The sequence below is a fragment of the Chlamydotis macqueenii genome, chromosome 1, assembly GCF_036417535.1.
Source record: "Chlamydotis macqueenii isolate bChlMac1 chromosome 1, bChlMac1.mat, whole genome shotgun sequence".
Taxonomy (NCBI): Eukaryota; Metazoa; Chordata; class Aves; order Otidiformes; family Otididae; genus Chlamydotis; species Chlamydotis macqueenii.
This window is the reverse complement of record NC_141556.1, coordinates 144,011,145-144,026,984: the sequence shown is the minus strand read 5'-3', so window position 1 is coordinate 144,026,984 and position 15,840 is coordinate 144,011,145. Positions and strand designations below refer to the sequence as shown.

The window sequence follows — 15,840 nt, the reverse complement described above, 5'->3', positions numbered from 1 at the left end:
AGGCGCAGAGGGGGAGGCACAGGCCTCATGGGCCTTGCAGGCCTCACCCTCTGGCCTCTCGCCAGGCAGCCGACTGGGCCCGACTCGGTCCAGCCCGGCTGCAAGAAGTGGAGAGGAGATGAGAAGTGAATAAGATGTAAAAAGATCCTGAGAGACATCTACCAGCCTGTTGTGAGGAACGGCTGCAGACGCCAAGGTCAGTTCAGAGTGAGGGGGAGGAGTAATGCGGCTCCTGGCCAAGATTCCCCTGCAGCCTGTGGTGATGACCATGGTGGAGCAGGTTGTCCCCCTGCAGCCCATGGAGGTCCACGGAGGAGCAGAGATCCACTTGGAGCCCATGAAGGACCCCGTACCGAGGGAGGTGGATGCCTGAAGGCAGCTGTGGCCCATGGAGGGCCCGCTGGGACAGCTCTTCTAGAGGGACTGCACCCGTGGAAGAGATGACCCACGCTGGAGCAGTTCCACGAAGTACTGTGGCCCGTGGGAGGGACCCCAAGATGGAGCAGGGGAGGAATGTGAGGAGTTCTTCCCCCGACCACGAAGCAGCGGCGTAAAACAACGTATGATGAACTGACTGCAACCCCCATTCCCTCTTCCCCGCTGTGCCGCTCGGGGGGGAAGGTAGTAGAGATAATGTTAAGCTTGGGAAGAGGGAGGGGTGGATGGAGGTTATCTTGTTCTCTGTCTCATTATCCTGCTGTTTGTAGTAATAAATGAATAGTTTTCCCCAAGTCGAGTCTGTTTTGCCCATGACGGTAACTTTAAGGATTTCTCCCTGTCCTTATCTCAAACCTCGAGCCGTTTTTCCTTATATTTTCTCTCCCTGTTCTCTCGGAAGGTGGGGGGAGTGAGAGAGAGACTGCGTAGTCTGGTCCGATCGGGGCTGAACTACAACAATGGGGAAAAAGAAAACTTGCTGCTCTGCTGCGACTGCAGAACAGCTTTACAGTTCAGCTGAAACAAATAGTTCTCTAACATGGAGCGTGCTTATTTCAGGTAAGAGCTTGCATGACAGTGTTGCCTGTGATACTGCAAGGCTGATGCAGTTCTCTTCCTGTCCCTTGCTTCTGGCTTTCTGCTCCGTTTCCTCCTTGCGTTGATCCACAAGAGCCAGTGAGTGAAATGAATCCTGACAATCACTAGCCTTGGACAACTTGTACCCTGTAGCCATGAGGAGGCTGAGGACTAGCAAGTCCACTCCTTTTTATGGCTGGTATCAAAAGGGCTCATGGTCAAAAACAGGCCAGTGTCCACCCTGATGCTCTGGGCTGAGTGCTTGGCACCAGCCCCTCTGCAGCACATAGAATATGGTTTCAGGGAAGGAGAAGAAAGATTTCACACCAAACATTGTCAGGTAGCTAGTAATCAGCTGGCAGCCTCTGGAGAACTTTAAGCGACTAAAGGGTTTAAACTGTGCCACAGACACAAACAGTGCAGCAGAAGATACCAAGATGGTCGCACAGTTACTTCATCAGTTGCTCCTGCTCCCTTTCCCAGACCCTAGAAAGGGTGTGCAACAGCTCCACAGAGCCTACATTCATACCCTGTGCACCTATGTATAACACATTTTACACCTCCTGAGCCCTCTGCACTGCTGGGGCTGGGACTCAGCATTGTGAAAACACAGTAAAGTGCTCCACGTCTGCTGCATACAACAGAATGTCATTTTTATAAAGATTTTCCTGCACAATAGACTGAAATAGAATTGACATGCACAATAGGCAAGAAATACTTTTCTTCCAGGAGATTTCAATCCATCAGATAAATACAATACATGCTTCAAATGTCCCTTACTTGAGGCTATGCTGATTGTGTTAAATTTCTCCCATTCCCCAGCCAACAGAAAATACAAAGATTTTGCTTTAGCAAAACAACAGCCTAACGGTTCCACCACCTAGAGAGTCAAAGCTGAAACAGCGTGGACATCTTTCTTTGGTTTATAGTTTTAAATGCAAAGTCAAATCTATCAATTTCATTTTAGGAGGAAGTATCATACTGTTTTCCTAAAATACTATTCTTTTATCATCCTGATTTTTTTTTCTTTTACTGCTTTTGGAGGTGTGAAATTAACTTCTAGTAATTCACATCTTTCTGGAAGAAATCTGCCAGTTTAGATCAAAGAGAAAGCAAAAATTATAGCTAGGTGTGGCCATTCAAGGAGCAGCAAATACTGTGCTTCTAGCCAGTTAATATTTTACTTAATATTTTAAAACTAATATAATGAGAAAGAGCAAGAGTAATTTATTATTTCTACGCTGGTTAAACATCCCTTCTGGCTGAGTGACTGAGATCTACGTTGTCTCTGGGGGAACTGCTCATGACATCGCTGAGACAGAAATCACTGATGGTGTAACACAGTTACATGAAGATAATGCTTATCTGAGATGCTGACAAACCTCCTTTTTTTTTGTCTTGCATTATACACTAATGATTACTACATGCAAAGCTGGGGGAAAAATCTTAAATCAGCCATAAATACATAAAGTTTATTTCCTATGCCTTACCTAGGGTTTCATTTTTTCTTGAGGAAAGGAATCAATGAAACATTGACAGAAAGGGCAAAAGTTTTGCAAATAGATTAAAAATTTAAACAGCCTTGTATCCAGGAAACTCAAGAGAAATAGACTAGTAAACTACAGGATTCCATTTCACAGTCTGCCAGTGCTTGAAATAACTTTATAGATTCATATAGAGGATCTGTTTTTCAGTATTATCTACTTCTATTCATAAATTTTTCATACTCCATTTTTTTGTTCAATATAATCAATTAATATAGCACCATGCTAAATTTCAGCATGAAGGCTGCAAGTCTCCGAAAGGCAGAACAGGAGAACCTGCTGGCTGTCCATTTTCCTGGGAATTCTTGTTAAATGACAGGAATAACTCTGAGTGGGATGCTGAAAACCCAAAATCCTCAGCAAACATCAGATTAACAGTACAAGCTTTATCACATACTTACAAAGACACAAAATAAGAGGATATAATCCAGTGGCTAGCACATGCTTAAACTGCCTTTGCTCTTATTGTTGCCTCTTTTAGACAGATTAAAGCTAGATACACTAGTGCACACTATGTTCACACCATCATTTTGCTCTGGAGATCTATTCACTATCCATTCTCTAAAGATCTTGTAATCACAGCCTAATCTTAGAGCACAAGCAACTTCTGATTTCAAAGATGTGACTGTAGATTCTTGTGAAGTTCCAAGGCCAGGTTGGATGAGGCTCTAAGCAACCTGATCTGGTTGGAGATGTCCCTGCTTCTTGTAGGGGAATTGGACTAGATGACTTTTAAAGGTCCCTTCCAACCCTAACAATTCTATGATTCTGTAACTTAACACTCAACATTTCTGAAAGCAATGACCATCTTGAACTGGTTCATGCCCTATTGTGCATATAAAAATGAAGTTCCCAAAGTCTGAAGCAAATATCTCTTCAAAATAAAAATATAATGTTGCTACAATGGCCACTCTGTAGCAGTACTTTGAAGGTAATAAAGGATTTTTAAAGTTTGTATTCGCTGAATGAGTTTTCCATTTGCCCTTAGTGAAAACTCTTATTTTCCTTGCCTAATATCACAACATAAATGCTATTGTGTGAGACTTCTTCCAACTCTAACTAAGAACAAGTAAGAGTACAACAAATCTTCCTCCCCTGTTATGCAAATGTTCCACTGATTCCAGGCATGATGTTAGGGAAAATGTCAGTATTATAAATTAACCACTGCTACAAAGAAAAAATCCTTTTGGCAGCCATTTGCATCTCAAGACAAATAAACAGACCTATCCCTACATTTTAATGAGTAAACTGTAACAAAAAGCTTATTTATTCAAACATACTTTAAATAAAATATTCTTAATATGACGTGAGTTTTCCCCAGAACCTACAGAGAAAAATCTCTCCAGCACTACAGTAAACAAAGACTAAAGCATTTCTACTGCTATAACCCAATAACAGCATCCAAAGTAACAAGGCTGCACTTCATTTTGTACTGATTTAAAATCCAAGGTTTCCTAAGAAAGTGTAAAATTGCATAGTATTTTACTAGGCTGCTTTTAGAAGTTGACATACACAGTAAAACTTCAGGAAGACTGGTAAAATCGTCCTCCTGATGGCACCTCATAAAATAGAAAAAAAACCCAATCATGTACGTAGTGCAAAATTCAGCCTGCTACAGGGGCATTTGTCCAAGTACTCCTGTACTTACTATGCAAAAATAACACTTAAAAAGAAGTGCAAGAAGATGAAAAGGGGAATTTCAATGATAATACCAAGGAGAAAAATTTCCTAGAATGGCAAAAACATGACCATAATGCTAAAAAGAAGTAAAACCCAGATCTTTCCTGTAGAAAACATCATAATAGGCACTATAAAAAATACTGCATGAAGTCCTGTTTACAAAATGTCATTATTGCATTCAAGAACTTTTACCTCTTAAACACTTTTAAAAAAAAATAAAATTACTTGGTACAAATATAGTAGACATCCCATGCATTTTAGAGGCAGATTTTGGGTTGATCATATAACCTTTCCTCACAGCAGTCTTTGCTGGAAGTACTTTCAGAAACAAGATCACAATATCTATGTTTCTTCTTCCAAATAAAAGAGAGCATGCTAGAACAGGTGGACAAAATTAGGAATCCACCTCTTAGTTTAACAGCCCAGACTGTAAGAGGCCAGATGGTTCAGCTCCCTCCCTGCCCTCTCTTGGCTTTATCCAGTTACTGCTGCCAGCGCTCTCCCAGTCAAATCTCCTTTGCAGGGAGTAAGCCCTAAGCAGTGAGGACATGAGCCAGTCCTTGCCACTCAGCCTCAGAGCCAAGGATAAGTCTTTGACTCTCTTTTATTTATATCTATACAAATATAACAGATGATAATACAGGAAAGAAGCAGGACAAGTTCTATGGTCCTGTGTTGCATCTCAGCTATTTAATTATGTCCTTATTTCTGTGATGCAACAAAAGATCTGAGAACAATCCAGAGTGAAAACACTTGGAAAGTTTTTGTACTTGTTTCAAACACAGAATTTGTTATAATGTCACATTTGCTAGGGTATTTGTACATCTAAGTCCTCCTAAAATTACCAATATCTCATTCAAGAGAGATGTAAATTTTTTTCCTTTCAGTGTGATTGCTTAATTGCTTCCCATGTTTATAGCCAGCTCTAAAGGTTCTATACAGATGACGAGTTTCTGAGTATTTAGGAAAATGGCCTGGATGGCAGGTGCTAATTATTCTCTTTTAGAAAAGAAATTTTATAAGGTTGCACAGATTTCATATTTAAAATGTAGCTATCAAATCCTCAACCAGAAATATTACAGAATCTCCAGAGTCATCATCCAAACAAACTAATTGCAGCACATTTCAAATATTTTGCACATAAACATTCAATTTGTTAAATATTAAGAACTTTCACAGACATTTTCCAACCTGGACAGTACTTAATTAATTTGAGTGTATTCAGTTAATCAGAAGAGATCTTTTTTGGTACAGCAATAGAAACATAATTGACTCCAAATGAAAAAAAAAAACACAGCAGAATTTTATGCTATGATTCGTTCATCACACTTGCGTAGGTATTTTCACACTGGCCCATACAATGCATTGAGTTCCTTTAAATTTATTTATTTAGGGGGTTTATGACACCTAGAAAACACATCCCTCCAGACTTGCCCGTTATATTACTGCCCCTTCCATCATAGCGGTGGTGGTGGTGCAGGGGCAAGAGAGCAGAGCTACCCCATCCCAGGAGGATTGCCCTTTGCAGACTGCCTCCCTGCTGCACCCAGTGCACCACAGACAGGTGACACACCAAGGGATACCCAGAAGCACTGTGTCAGAGGCAGAAGTGGGACTTGCTCTCCTCTTCAGGGGTGGCAGGGATAGCTGGAAGCATGGAAGACTCACACAGACGTCAGCTCCATGCAAAATCTGAAGGCTGCCAACATGAACACCTGCCAGCAGCGGCTCTGTCCATCCACAGGGCAGAGGTGGCCATGTGGGTGGGAAGAGATGGTGAGACCAGGACGGTCGCCGCTGGCAGGTGTCTGCAGTCCCACCCAGCACTGGCCACCGTACCTTTCCCTTTGGCACCAGTCATCCAGCAAAATGAAATGATTTTGTCCGTAAACAGAAGAGCCAAGTGTTGGAAGTGAAAATCTGTCATTGCAGCCTGGGGATACCACAATGTTGGCGGGACAGGGGAGCCAGATGTGACCTGTGCTGTGTATAGCAGGAGCCCCCGCTCTCCTTTCACGCCCCGCATGCCCTTGGGCTGCAGCTGAAGGACAAAGTCTCTGCCTGCAGTGGAGTCGTGTGTGACATGGGCCTATGGGGGCAACGCAGCCTCTCATGTGGGTTTTTGTGTATGGACAATTGTTTCTGGTTTGAAATTTATGAAAAGGAATCAAATTGTCTCTTTCTGAGAGAAAGCTTATTCTGAAAAAAAAATTTGGACTTTCATCTTCATTTTCACATTTTTTCTGTCTGTCCAAATTGCTCCCCTCTCTTTACCCCCTGCCATTGTTTTGATTTCTTCTTCATTGTGCCATTGACAAGGAAACTCTCCTCCCACAAAAGAAAAAAAAAAAATAAACTAGTGTTCTCAGTCCATATCATAATGTCTATTCTTCATAGTAATTTTATCCCCAAAAGATCATTCTGTTCTGTCTAATCATCCTACTAAGAAAGAAACAGCATGGCAGAAAAAGTGTTCTGTTTATATGGCTGTCTGGGGGAAGAGAAGGTTCAACACTCCGTAAGTCAACATCAGTACTTAATTTTAGTAGCCAAACAGCTTGCAATACATACCTTCCTTCTCAGCTCCTGCTTTGAAACAATAATCACATTCGGGGGATCCCCAACAGCTGTGGCAGCCCCCCCAATATTTGTGAAGATTACTTCTGCAATCAGGACATGCCTAGGATCAAGATTAAGTACTTCGCAGAGCCTGCGATATAAAGAGAATGAAATTAACCTCTTACCCTGTGACTAAATTAGCTTACATTTTAAAATTTCTAAAAATTGCAAAATATAGTCATTCCCCTGAAAAACTGCAGGATTTAAAATATATTTGTGCATATGTACATATATTGGAAAAGTGTTAATTGTGCTACATTATATGTGTGACAGTAATTATAGCCATATAAATGTAAAAAGATTTTTTTATATTTATAATGCAAAAATTAATGGTAAAAAAATTGATGTATTTTTAAAAGCATTTCATTAAAAGTAATCAACTATTACATGAATTAGACTACACAGAAAATAGCATTTCCAATTTTTGCCGTCATACAACTTTTTAAACCATGGTCCCCAGGCTACACTGACCTGTGGAAAACTATTCTGGGCAACCACAGGCTCTGCACTCAGCGTCAGTTATTAACTTTCATGTGGGGAGGAGTGGTAGTGGATTGTGCAGGCAACCTATTAGCCATGAATCATCTATTAGAGACTTCAGCTTTCAGCATAGGTTTATCCTGTTTATTCTGTTCCTATTTTTCCCCTTCTCTAAACTTCGATCGCGAATATTTCTATTTTTAATGCAACAAGAGTAGAAGATACATATTCCTTATTATTAAAAAAAATCTCAAAATGTTTTTAGTAGTTCAAAAATATTTAATGTCTCTTTAATAAGAAGTGCTCTGGCAAATACTGGGATTGACTCAGTAACCTCATGATCCATTTCAACTCTGAGCCCACTTACACAGTAATCTTCACCCAGATTACTTCAATTTCACAAATTACTTTTACGCACAGATCTGCACAATCTGCTCATTTCCGAAGTACATGTTTGACTTTAAACTTGGGTCGTGGTATTAAAGGTTGAAAGTTAAGGTCACACCTAAGCACTCTGGAATAAGGAACAAATGCTTTTCTGTTCATGACTTATCAAAATGTAGCTCCAGTGTGTAAAGATGGAGTTCACACACAAATTATTACCCCCTTTACCTAATACGGGATGGGGGGAAGAGACCAGCAAGAATGCTTTCTCAGGATTGCTTTCTCTGTAGTGCTGTCACACATTTCCCTGGAGAAAAAGCTGAGCTTTATGGTTCAGTCTAAGTCTGTATTATTGAAACCTATATTTTAAAGAGAAAAGAATGTATTGCACAAAAGCTTAACTTGACACACTTACGCTGTCACCAAGTGTCAATTTAAAACTCGGAAAAAAACCACCATCAAATGACACATATGTCAGCACATAAAAACTCCACAATAAAATAACTGTGCAAAAATACACTGCTTCCCCAACAGCATAAAACTATGCAGTTAAAGGGTACTTTGTAGACCAACTGGCTCAATTGTACCAATTGTAGTACAAGACCACATTTGTACTTGTAATTTTAACTTCATCACTCCTTGATTTCTGAACATTTCAAAATATAACCTTAACTTCTCCCTAGTGATTCTTTGTTTTTGATGGGCCTAGTGATAGCTTGAAGAAAGAATGTCTGATGTATGCCAAGAAAGGTCAAGCCTAAAGTATAAAACCATCAGAAAGTGTTAGCTTTATGGTAGGCTCAAACTTCTTCAGTTCACTTACCCTGGTTATATAATTTCCCATGTGAACAACCGTTAGCCTTTTCCAGTTCCCAATAACAAAGTATCTCGAAAATAAACTACAGCTAAAAAGGGGTAGTTATTAATTTTTTTATCAGCTTACTGCAAAATGCAGAGTGAAACAAGTATCAGGTTTTACGCCTTAGTAATGGAAATATAAATCCTTGTATTTGTAGAGTCAGTAGGATTTTCTGCAAGCTTTATCTCCATGGCAATGACAGTGCAGTGCAACATAGTGTAGCTTTAGAAAAGGGCTGAAGACAATGGCAGTAAGATAAAAACAAAAATGACCCCTAGCATGAAGGTTTTAGGAATAGGCAATTATCTGGTTTTACTGGGAGAGGTAAAACATTATTTTAGCTTTCACATACTGAGTCTCCCCTTCTTCAGTATTACAAAATCATTTCATATAAAACTAAGGTACTTAGTATACATTTAGTATAAAACTCCAGCACTTAAAGGGTGGCTACAAAGGCAGAGGCTCCCTCTTCGCAAGGAGCCACATGGAGAAGACAAGGGGCAAGGAATACAAGTTGACTTGGGAGAGATTTCATCTCAACATAGGAAAAAAAAATGTATGGTGAGAATCACTGGAACAAGCTCCCCAGGGACATGGTAGAGTCCCCATTGCTGAATATTTTCAAGATATGACTGCACAGTGTGCCAGATAATCTCATCTAGGCTCCCTTTGCCATGAAAGCTTAGACCAGATGGTCTTTCAAGGTCCCTTCCAACCTGGACTATTCTATGATTCTTTGAAAACTGAATAAATGCTACAGTAGCTCTGCCTGTGAACAGCAGTTCCTGATATATTGATGTCGGGATTTCAATCTATTCCCAATTATAGTTAATTCAAAATATTCTGCAACACAGCTAAAGAAAACTTAGTGTTTAAGAGTTCCAGTGTTGTTTACTGCTAGAGGTGAAATTATTGATCAAAGTAAGGCAAAGTCATCTCTTTAAAATATAATCAGACAGAAGACAAATGGAGCTTTCATTCACCAGCTGTTTCCCAATCTAGAATAAAATCCACTTTCAAAATTGGTTTTTAGTGCTTTACACTACATTTTAGAGTGGGAACATATCTTAATAGAAGTTTGTATGCTTATAGTGATAATGACTGCAAACATCACATCACTCAGGATAGTTTTAAAAACACACTAGATCTTTCAGAAACCGAACAGGATTAAACAGATTTGCCTGGCAGACATAGGCTAAATTCAGGTTAAAGAATAGTTTATAATCACACATTGATTAAATGTAGTTGTAAATCACATGTTATTAACTTACAGAAATCTGAAGTAATTAACTCTCATGTTCTCTATTAAAAGTTCATAGAATCATAGAATGGTTTGGGTTGGAAGGGACCTTAAAGATCATCCAGTTCAAACTCCCCTACCATGGAATGGGACACCTTCAACTAGACCAGGTCACTCAAAGCCCCATCCAACCTGGCCTTGAATACTTCCAGGAATGGGGCATCCACCACCTCTCTCGGCAACCTGTTCCAGTGCCTTACCACTCTCACAGTGAAGAATTTCTTCCTTCTATCTAATCTAAATCTACCTTCTTCCAGTTTAAAACCATTGTTCCTTGCCCTATCCGTGGATGCCCTTGTCAAAATTCCCTCCTTAGCTTTCTTATAAGCCCCCTTGAGGTACTGGAAGACTGCTATAAGGTCTCCCTGGAGCCTCCTCTTCTCCAGGCTGAACAGCCCCAACTGCCTCAGCCTGTCCTCATAGGAGAGGTGCTCCAGTTCTCTGACCGTCTTCGTAGCCCTCCTCTGGACTCTCTTCAACAGGTCTATGTCTTTTCCTGGGTTGAGGGCTCCAGAGCTGGGCATAGACCTCCACGTGGGGGTCTCATGAGAGCAGAATTACCTCCCTCAACCTGCTGGGCCATGCTTCTTCTGATGTAGCCCAGGATGTAGTTGGCTTTCTGGGTTGCAAGCGCACATTGCCAGCTCGTGTTGAGCTTCTTATAAACCAGCACCCCCAAGTCCTTCTCCTCAGGGCTGCTCTCAATCCATTCTCTGCCCAGCCTGTTTTTTTTGCCTGAGATTGCCCTGATCCACTTGCAGGACCTTGCCTTGGTCTTGCTGAACTTTATGAGGCTTGTATGGGCCCACCTCTCTAGCCTGTCAAGGTCCTTCTGGACGGCATCCCTCCCCTCCAGCATGTGGACTGCACCACACAGCTTGGTGTCATCAGCAAACTTGCTGAGAGTGCACTAAATCCCACTGTCCATGTCACTGACAAAGATGTTAAACAGGGCCATTCCCAATACCGACCCCTGAGGAACACTACTCATCACTGGTCTCCACTTAGACATCGAGCCATTGACCACAACACTTTGAGTGTGGCCATCACAATTCCTTATCCACTGAGCAGTTCATCCATCAAATCAATTCCTCTCCAGTTTAGAGACAAGGATGTCATGTGGGACAGTGTCAAATGCTATGCAGAAGTCCAGGTAGATGTGGTCAGTTGGTCATCTCTTGTCCACCAATGCTGTAACCCCGTCATAGAAGGCCACCAAATTTGTCAAGCACAATTTGCCCTCAGTGAAGCCGTGTTGGCTGTCACCAATCACCTCCTTATATTCCGTACGCCTTAGCATAGTCTCCAGGAGGATCTGCTCCATGATCCTGCCAGGCACAGGGCACAAAGGTGAGATGGACTGACATTTCCAAAAAAAAAAGTTCCAACATCTAATCTCAAACTGTGGAATTAACCAGTGGCTGTACCAATGTTATGATCACCAGCAGGAAGAAAATCCAGAGTCTCATATTCTGAAACAAAGTTTTTGGTTGAAATCTGGAGATTTTAAAAATTTATTTCTCACTAGTGTTAGAAGGGATAACAACTTCACTAAAACATAAATTACTATCTAAAATTGTATATAGATATTAGCCAGTAAGCAACAAGGCAGCTTTAATTAAAAAATTCTCCCTGCTTATAGGAAAAATAAAAAGTTATTTACTACGGAGCGTTTGGTGCAATATGCTGTTGTAGTTCAGATATGGAGACAAACCAGGATTGTTAGTTGCCAAGGCAGTATAACAGGTTTCAGATATGTGCTCACTATTAATGCAAAAGGAAAAGGCAACAAATCTCTTTGAAAATGTTAGCTCTTTACTATAATAGGAGTTTTTAAAGTTTTTATTTCCATTTAGATGATCAAAAAAAGTCCAAACAAGCATTTTGCACACATGTCTGCTACTGATTGCTAGCCATAAAAGACTAAGTCCAAAACCATAACAATAAAGTACCTTATGGTTACTGGAGTAAAGAGCATCATAGTGGTAACGTTGTCCAAAAATGCAGAAAGAATTGCAGCAATGAGGCACAGAAGTATAATCATGGCCCACACCTTGCCTCTAGAGAATCGATAAGCCTAATAAAACCAAACAAATAGACACAAAATTAAGGGATTAGATCACTCCAGCTTAATTTCAAAAAATGGTAGATAAAACTGCTTCACCAAAGATGAGGCAACAGTGAGCTCAGAGCATTTACTACTCCATGCACCTCCAACAGCATCCTCTCCAATACTAATTAACAAAATTAATTTATCAATAAAATACTTGGTGGAAGTGGGCAAACATTTCCATCATGCAGAGGAGGAAACAAGTCTGGAGAGACACCATGCTCTGGGCCAGGCACGAAGAGGGGCTGTGGCAGGAGCAAGGCTGAGCCCCTACCTTCTGCCTGCATGCCCACACGGGCTAACACAGTTCAGACTTCCCACTCCTTCCATACACTGGGACACCTTCCCGCTCTCAGAGCAGCACTGGTGGGGCTACACAGTTTGGGCCTCTATGCAGGCAGGGACTGTGTCCACCCGTGTTTTGTTCAGGGTTTCTGTGCTCAAAGCAGTCCCCCTTGTCACTTTTGTTTTCTTTCTTTCCACCCTTCTCAAGAAAATTAAGCTTTGCAGCAGGCGAAGTAGTCCCTCATCATGGATAATACTTGCTTTACAACCAATCCATCAGAATTACCCTTTTCATGTAATCTTTGGTTCTGCTACTGTGCAAAGGTCTGTGGCCATTTATCATGTGCGATCGTAAAGCTAGTGATAGTTGCCATACTACGTCTATGCTTCTGCTAGGCATAAATACCAATTTCAGCTGGAGCAGAACTGCAGTCCTGGGGAAATCAGTGGAATAACTCAGCTTTGTATTGTCCGTATGCTTGTGTACCCTACTGAGAGCCTTTTGCTTTTCTCCTGTAGAAACAATCTCCTTAAGGGCTTCATTTCTTCCCTGGGAGATTTTTCAAAATTACAAGTTGATCACTGTCATTCCTCATGTGGTGAGTATACACTGCTCTAAGAAAGGTTATTCAAAGATGCTACTTGCTGTAACAGATCTGGTTAAATACTAATTTGATTAATCTAGTAATAATTAAAAGTACCAAAAGAAGCCTACCTTTACTGCACAGTAGTCAAAGAATCCAGTTTCTGAAAATATGGCCACCAAAATCATCTACCAAAAGATGAAGAAAAAGAATAGCTTGTAATTGAATTATTACACAAAACCAAAGTTTTACGCTGACAAAAGCCCTTCTCACCCGGCACAACTCAGATAATCTGGTGACCTTTGTGTTAGGTTATCCACTACAGCTGCCATGTATCTCTTGTCAGCGCATCATACGGTGAAATTTAGTTCTCAACATAAACAGGCTGTAAATGTCATACTAGTCTGGTTGAACTCTATTTGTAGTGACTAAGAGTGCATCATACACTAAGTATTCAATGTATCTCCTTTATGTCATTAATCAAGAAAAGCCAATAAGTGTGTTTTTCTTTCTGCAGTAACGCTCTACAGAGTGCAGAAGATACTGGCTTCAAGAATTACTTGCATTTTACCACATTTCTGGGAGGTTTCCTGTCCTTCTGTCTGGTCCCAACAGATTTTTTTGCTTTCTTTTTCTACGGGGAAGGTGGGGAGTAGGGAGCAGTGTCAGGAAATAAGCAAGGCTCAGAATGGCAACAGATAATTGTCATTTTGTCTCTCTATAGTGTGTATTTTGTGCGGAGTTTAAGAGCACTTGGACAACTCTTTTTACCATAAATAGCTCTGGGCAAAGTGATTACAATAATATATTATGATAATCTAATCAGATATTTCTCCTCCATTTCTGGTTTGCCTTTTTTTGGCTACAAACATAGCACAGACTAAGACAAAGCAAGCCACTTTTCCAGCAGAGTATGTTTGAGGAAGGTTTTGAGTAAACAAAATTAATAAGATAAATGAGAGTGATTGATAATACTTGGTACTTAAACAGGTCTTTCCATTTATAGACTTCAAGGATATTTTTGGTATGTTATCAACACGATTTTACAGATTAAAAAAGAAAAAAAGAAATGGATCAATGTTTTCAAAAGGCTCCTTCAGAGGTCTGATCATCCTCCTTTTCGATAAATCCCTTAAAGCCCAAATTTTCATCGTAACATGTCTCAGTAAAGTACAATTAACAAAATCATTTAAAGGGAAACATCTCTATATTGAATGTGATAATTGCAGCACATTTAGAGCAAAAGATACATTTTAGTTACCATTCCAAACAGTAGCGCCAGTGTCTCATAATCAATCCAGTCCACCACTTTGACCATACTTGGCCTCTGCAATCAAAAAATACAATTACCGCCAAATGTCACAAAACACCTAACCTGTGATTAGCTATGAAACATAAACTCCACTTAATTGATGAATCATTTAAATAAGCTATGATGGAAATTAATAAGTGTTCCTACCAGGTGCACAAAAAAGGACTCTTTGTTACTACTGTTATTGCTATTATTATTACTACTACTACTATTATCATTATTACTAATTCAAAGTACTGCTGGCATCCTAAGTGGGTCATTATCAAAAGCCTGCATTAGGCTATTGGTTTATCTAGTTGTTCCTTATGTAGCATTACAGAAATAAAAGATAACCTAATTACATGGTAGAGCCAGTTTCCTTTCTGGTAAGAGAACAAAAGCGTATCACTTCACCTGTGAGAAAACTGGAGGGAGTTTAAGGGAACATAGCAATGATGTGGCGACCAGTTATGAGAAAAACAGAAAAAATCAGTCAGAGGTTTCACTAAATATCAACTAAGGGTAAGCAGAGCGAGGGGAAAAGGATTGGAAGGTGTAAGCATGAGGTGTAATTATTTAGGGTACTATAAGGCAATGTATTTCCATTTAAGTTTGCTTGGTAACCTAACATTAATGAAAATAACATGTTAAAGTAGCTCTGAATTAAGCTGAAAATGATTGTACTCAGCTTCCTGCAAAACCCAACAAAATAGCATCAACTGACTTTTTTCTGCCCTTCTTGTCTATACCCTAGGCCGACTTGTTTTCCCCAAGCTGCTTCCCCATCCCAGTATCTGCCCTACTATCTCTATCTCTTAAAAAACACTGGTCTGTCCAGTGCCCGATCACAACTGAGCAAACACTGAAATTCATGATATTAGACCCAGCAACAAAGTGAGCACTTACAGTTTGATTACTTACCTCCCCAACAATAGCTAAGGCAGCTAAAGCTGCCAAAGAGCCCAGCATCGCTGCAAGAGTCCTGTGAACAATCTGCAACAAAGAGTAAGAATTAACCAGAGTATCCTCTGAACATCTCCTTACTATTAAAAAGGGGGAGGGAAAAGGATAGAAATTCCTGTAGTTTATTCTTTTCTTGGTTTGTTCAGGGATTTTTTCTCCTTATTCCACCCCACTCTCCTTCAAAAAGACCTGACTGGAGAATGGCTGATTACTTTGCCTCAATATAGTACGATATTTTTAAAAAATTTGACTGTACAAAACCCTACTAGGAAGTCTCAGCTCCAGTCTCAAGGCAGAGAAGAGACTTCAGCATCAGTTTCTTATATTTGCTGATGGATGACCCAAGAAGAAAAGCAATTCATCTTCCCTAACTTAAGGACCAAAAAGCCTACTCCTGTTGGCTTCCCTTCACCGCCCATGGGAAGAAGACGTGCCCAGGAGGTGATCCACCTCGTTCTTGCCAGGTGTTTGTTCATTCCCAATGTCTACAAAGTGACTCCCAAGCAAATAGCTCAGATCTGGGCAGACGAATCCTACGCATACGCAGACATACTGAGCTTTGAGTTTCCAGGTCTAGTTTGTAGTGTGGGGCACAGATAAATAGGGCAGGCCTGTGCACCTGTTTTCTGTCTCACACATACCGAGTTTTCCTCCCTCATAAAGTGGTTTTTTACATCGGCATTTTCTTCACAAACTGGTTTGGCTTCAAGAAGGCCATATACTTCAG

General features: G+C 40.5%; 1 protein-coding gene across 2 annotated transcripts in view; it reads right to left on the bottom strand.

Annotated features, from left to right (window-relative positions):
* The window catches only part of OCA2 (OCA2 melanosomal transmembrane protein), a 175,915-nt gene that overhangs the window by 104,463 nt on the left and 55,612 nt on the right, over positions 1-15,840 (bottom strand). For both annotated transcript variants that reach the window (XM_086740677.1, XM_086740684.1), the window contains exons 9-13: positions 15,072-15,143; positions 14,121-14,186; positions 12,991-13,047; positions 11,833-11,957; positions 6,810-6,948 (exon numbers count right to left, since the gene is read on the bottom strand). In XM_086740677.1, coding sequence (XP_086596803.1) covers positions 6,810-6,948; positions 11,833-11,957; positions 12,991-13,047; positions 14,121-14,186; positions 15,072-15,143 — 459 coding nt within the window. The remainder of the gene's footprint in view (positions 1-6,809; positions 6,949-11,832; positions 11,958-12,990; positions 13,048-14,120; positions 14,187-15,071; positions 15,144-15,840) is intronic.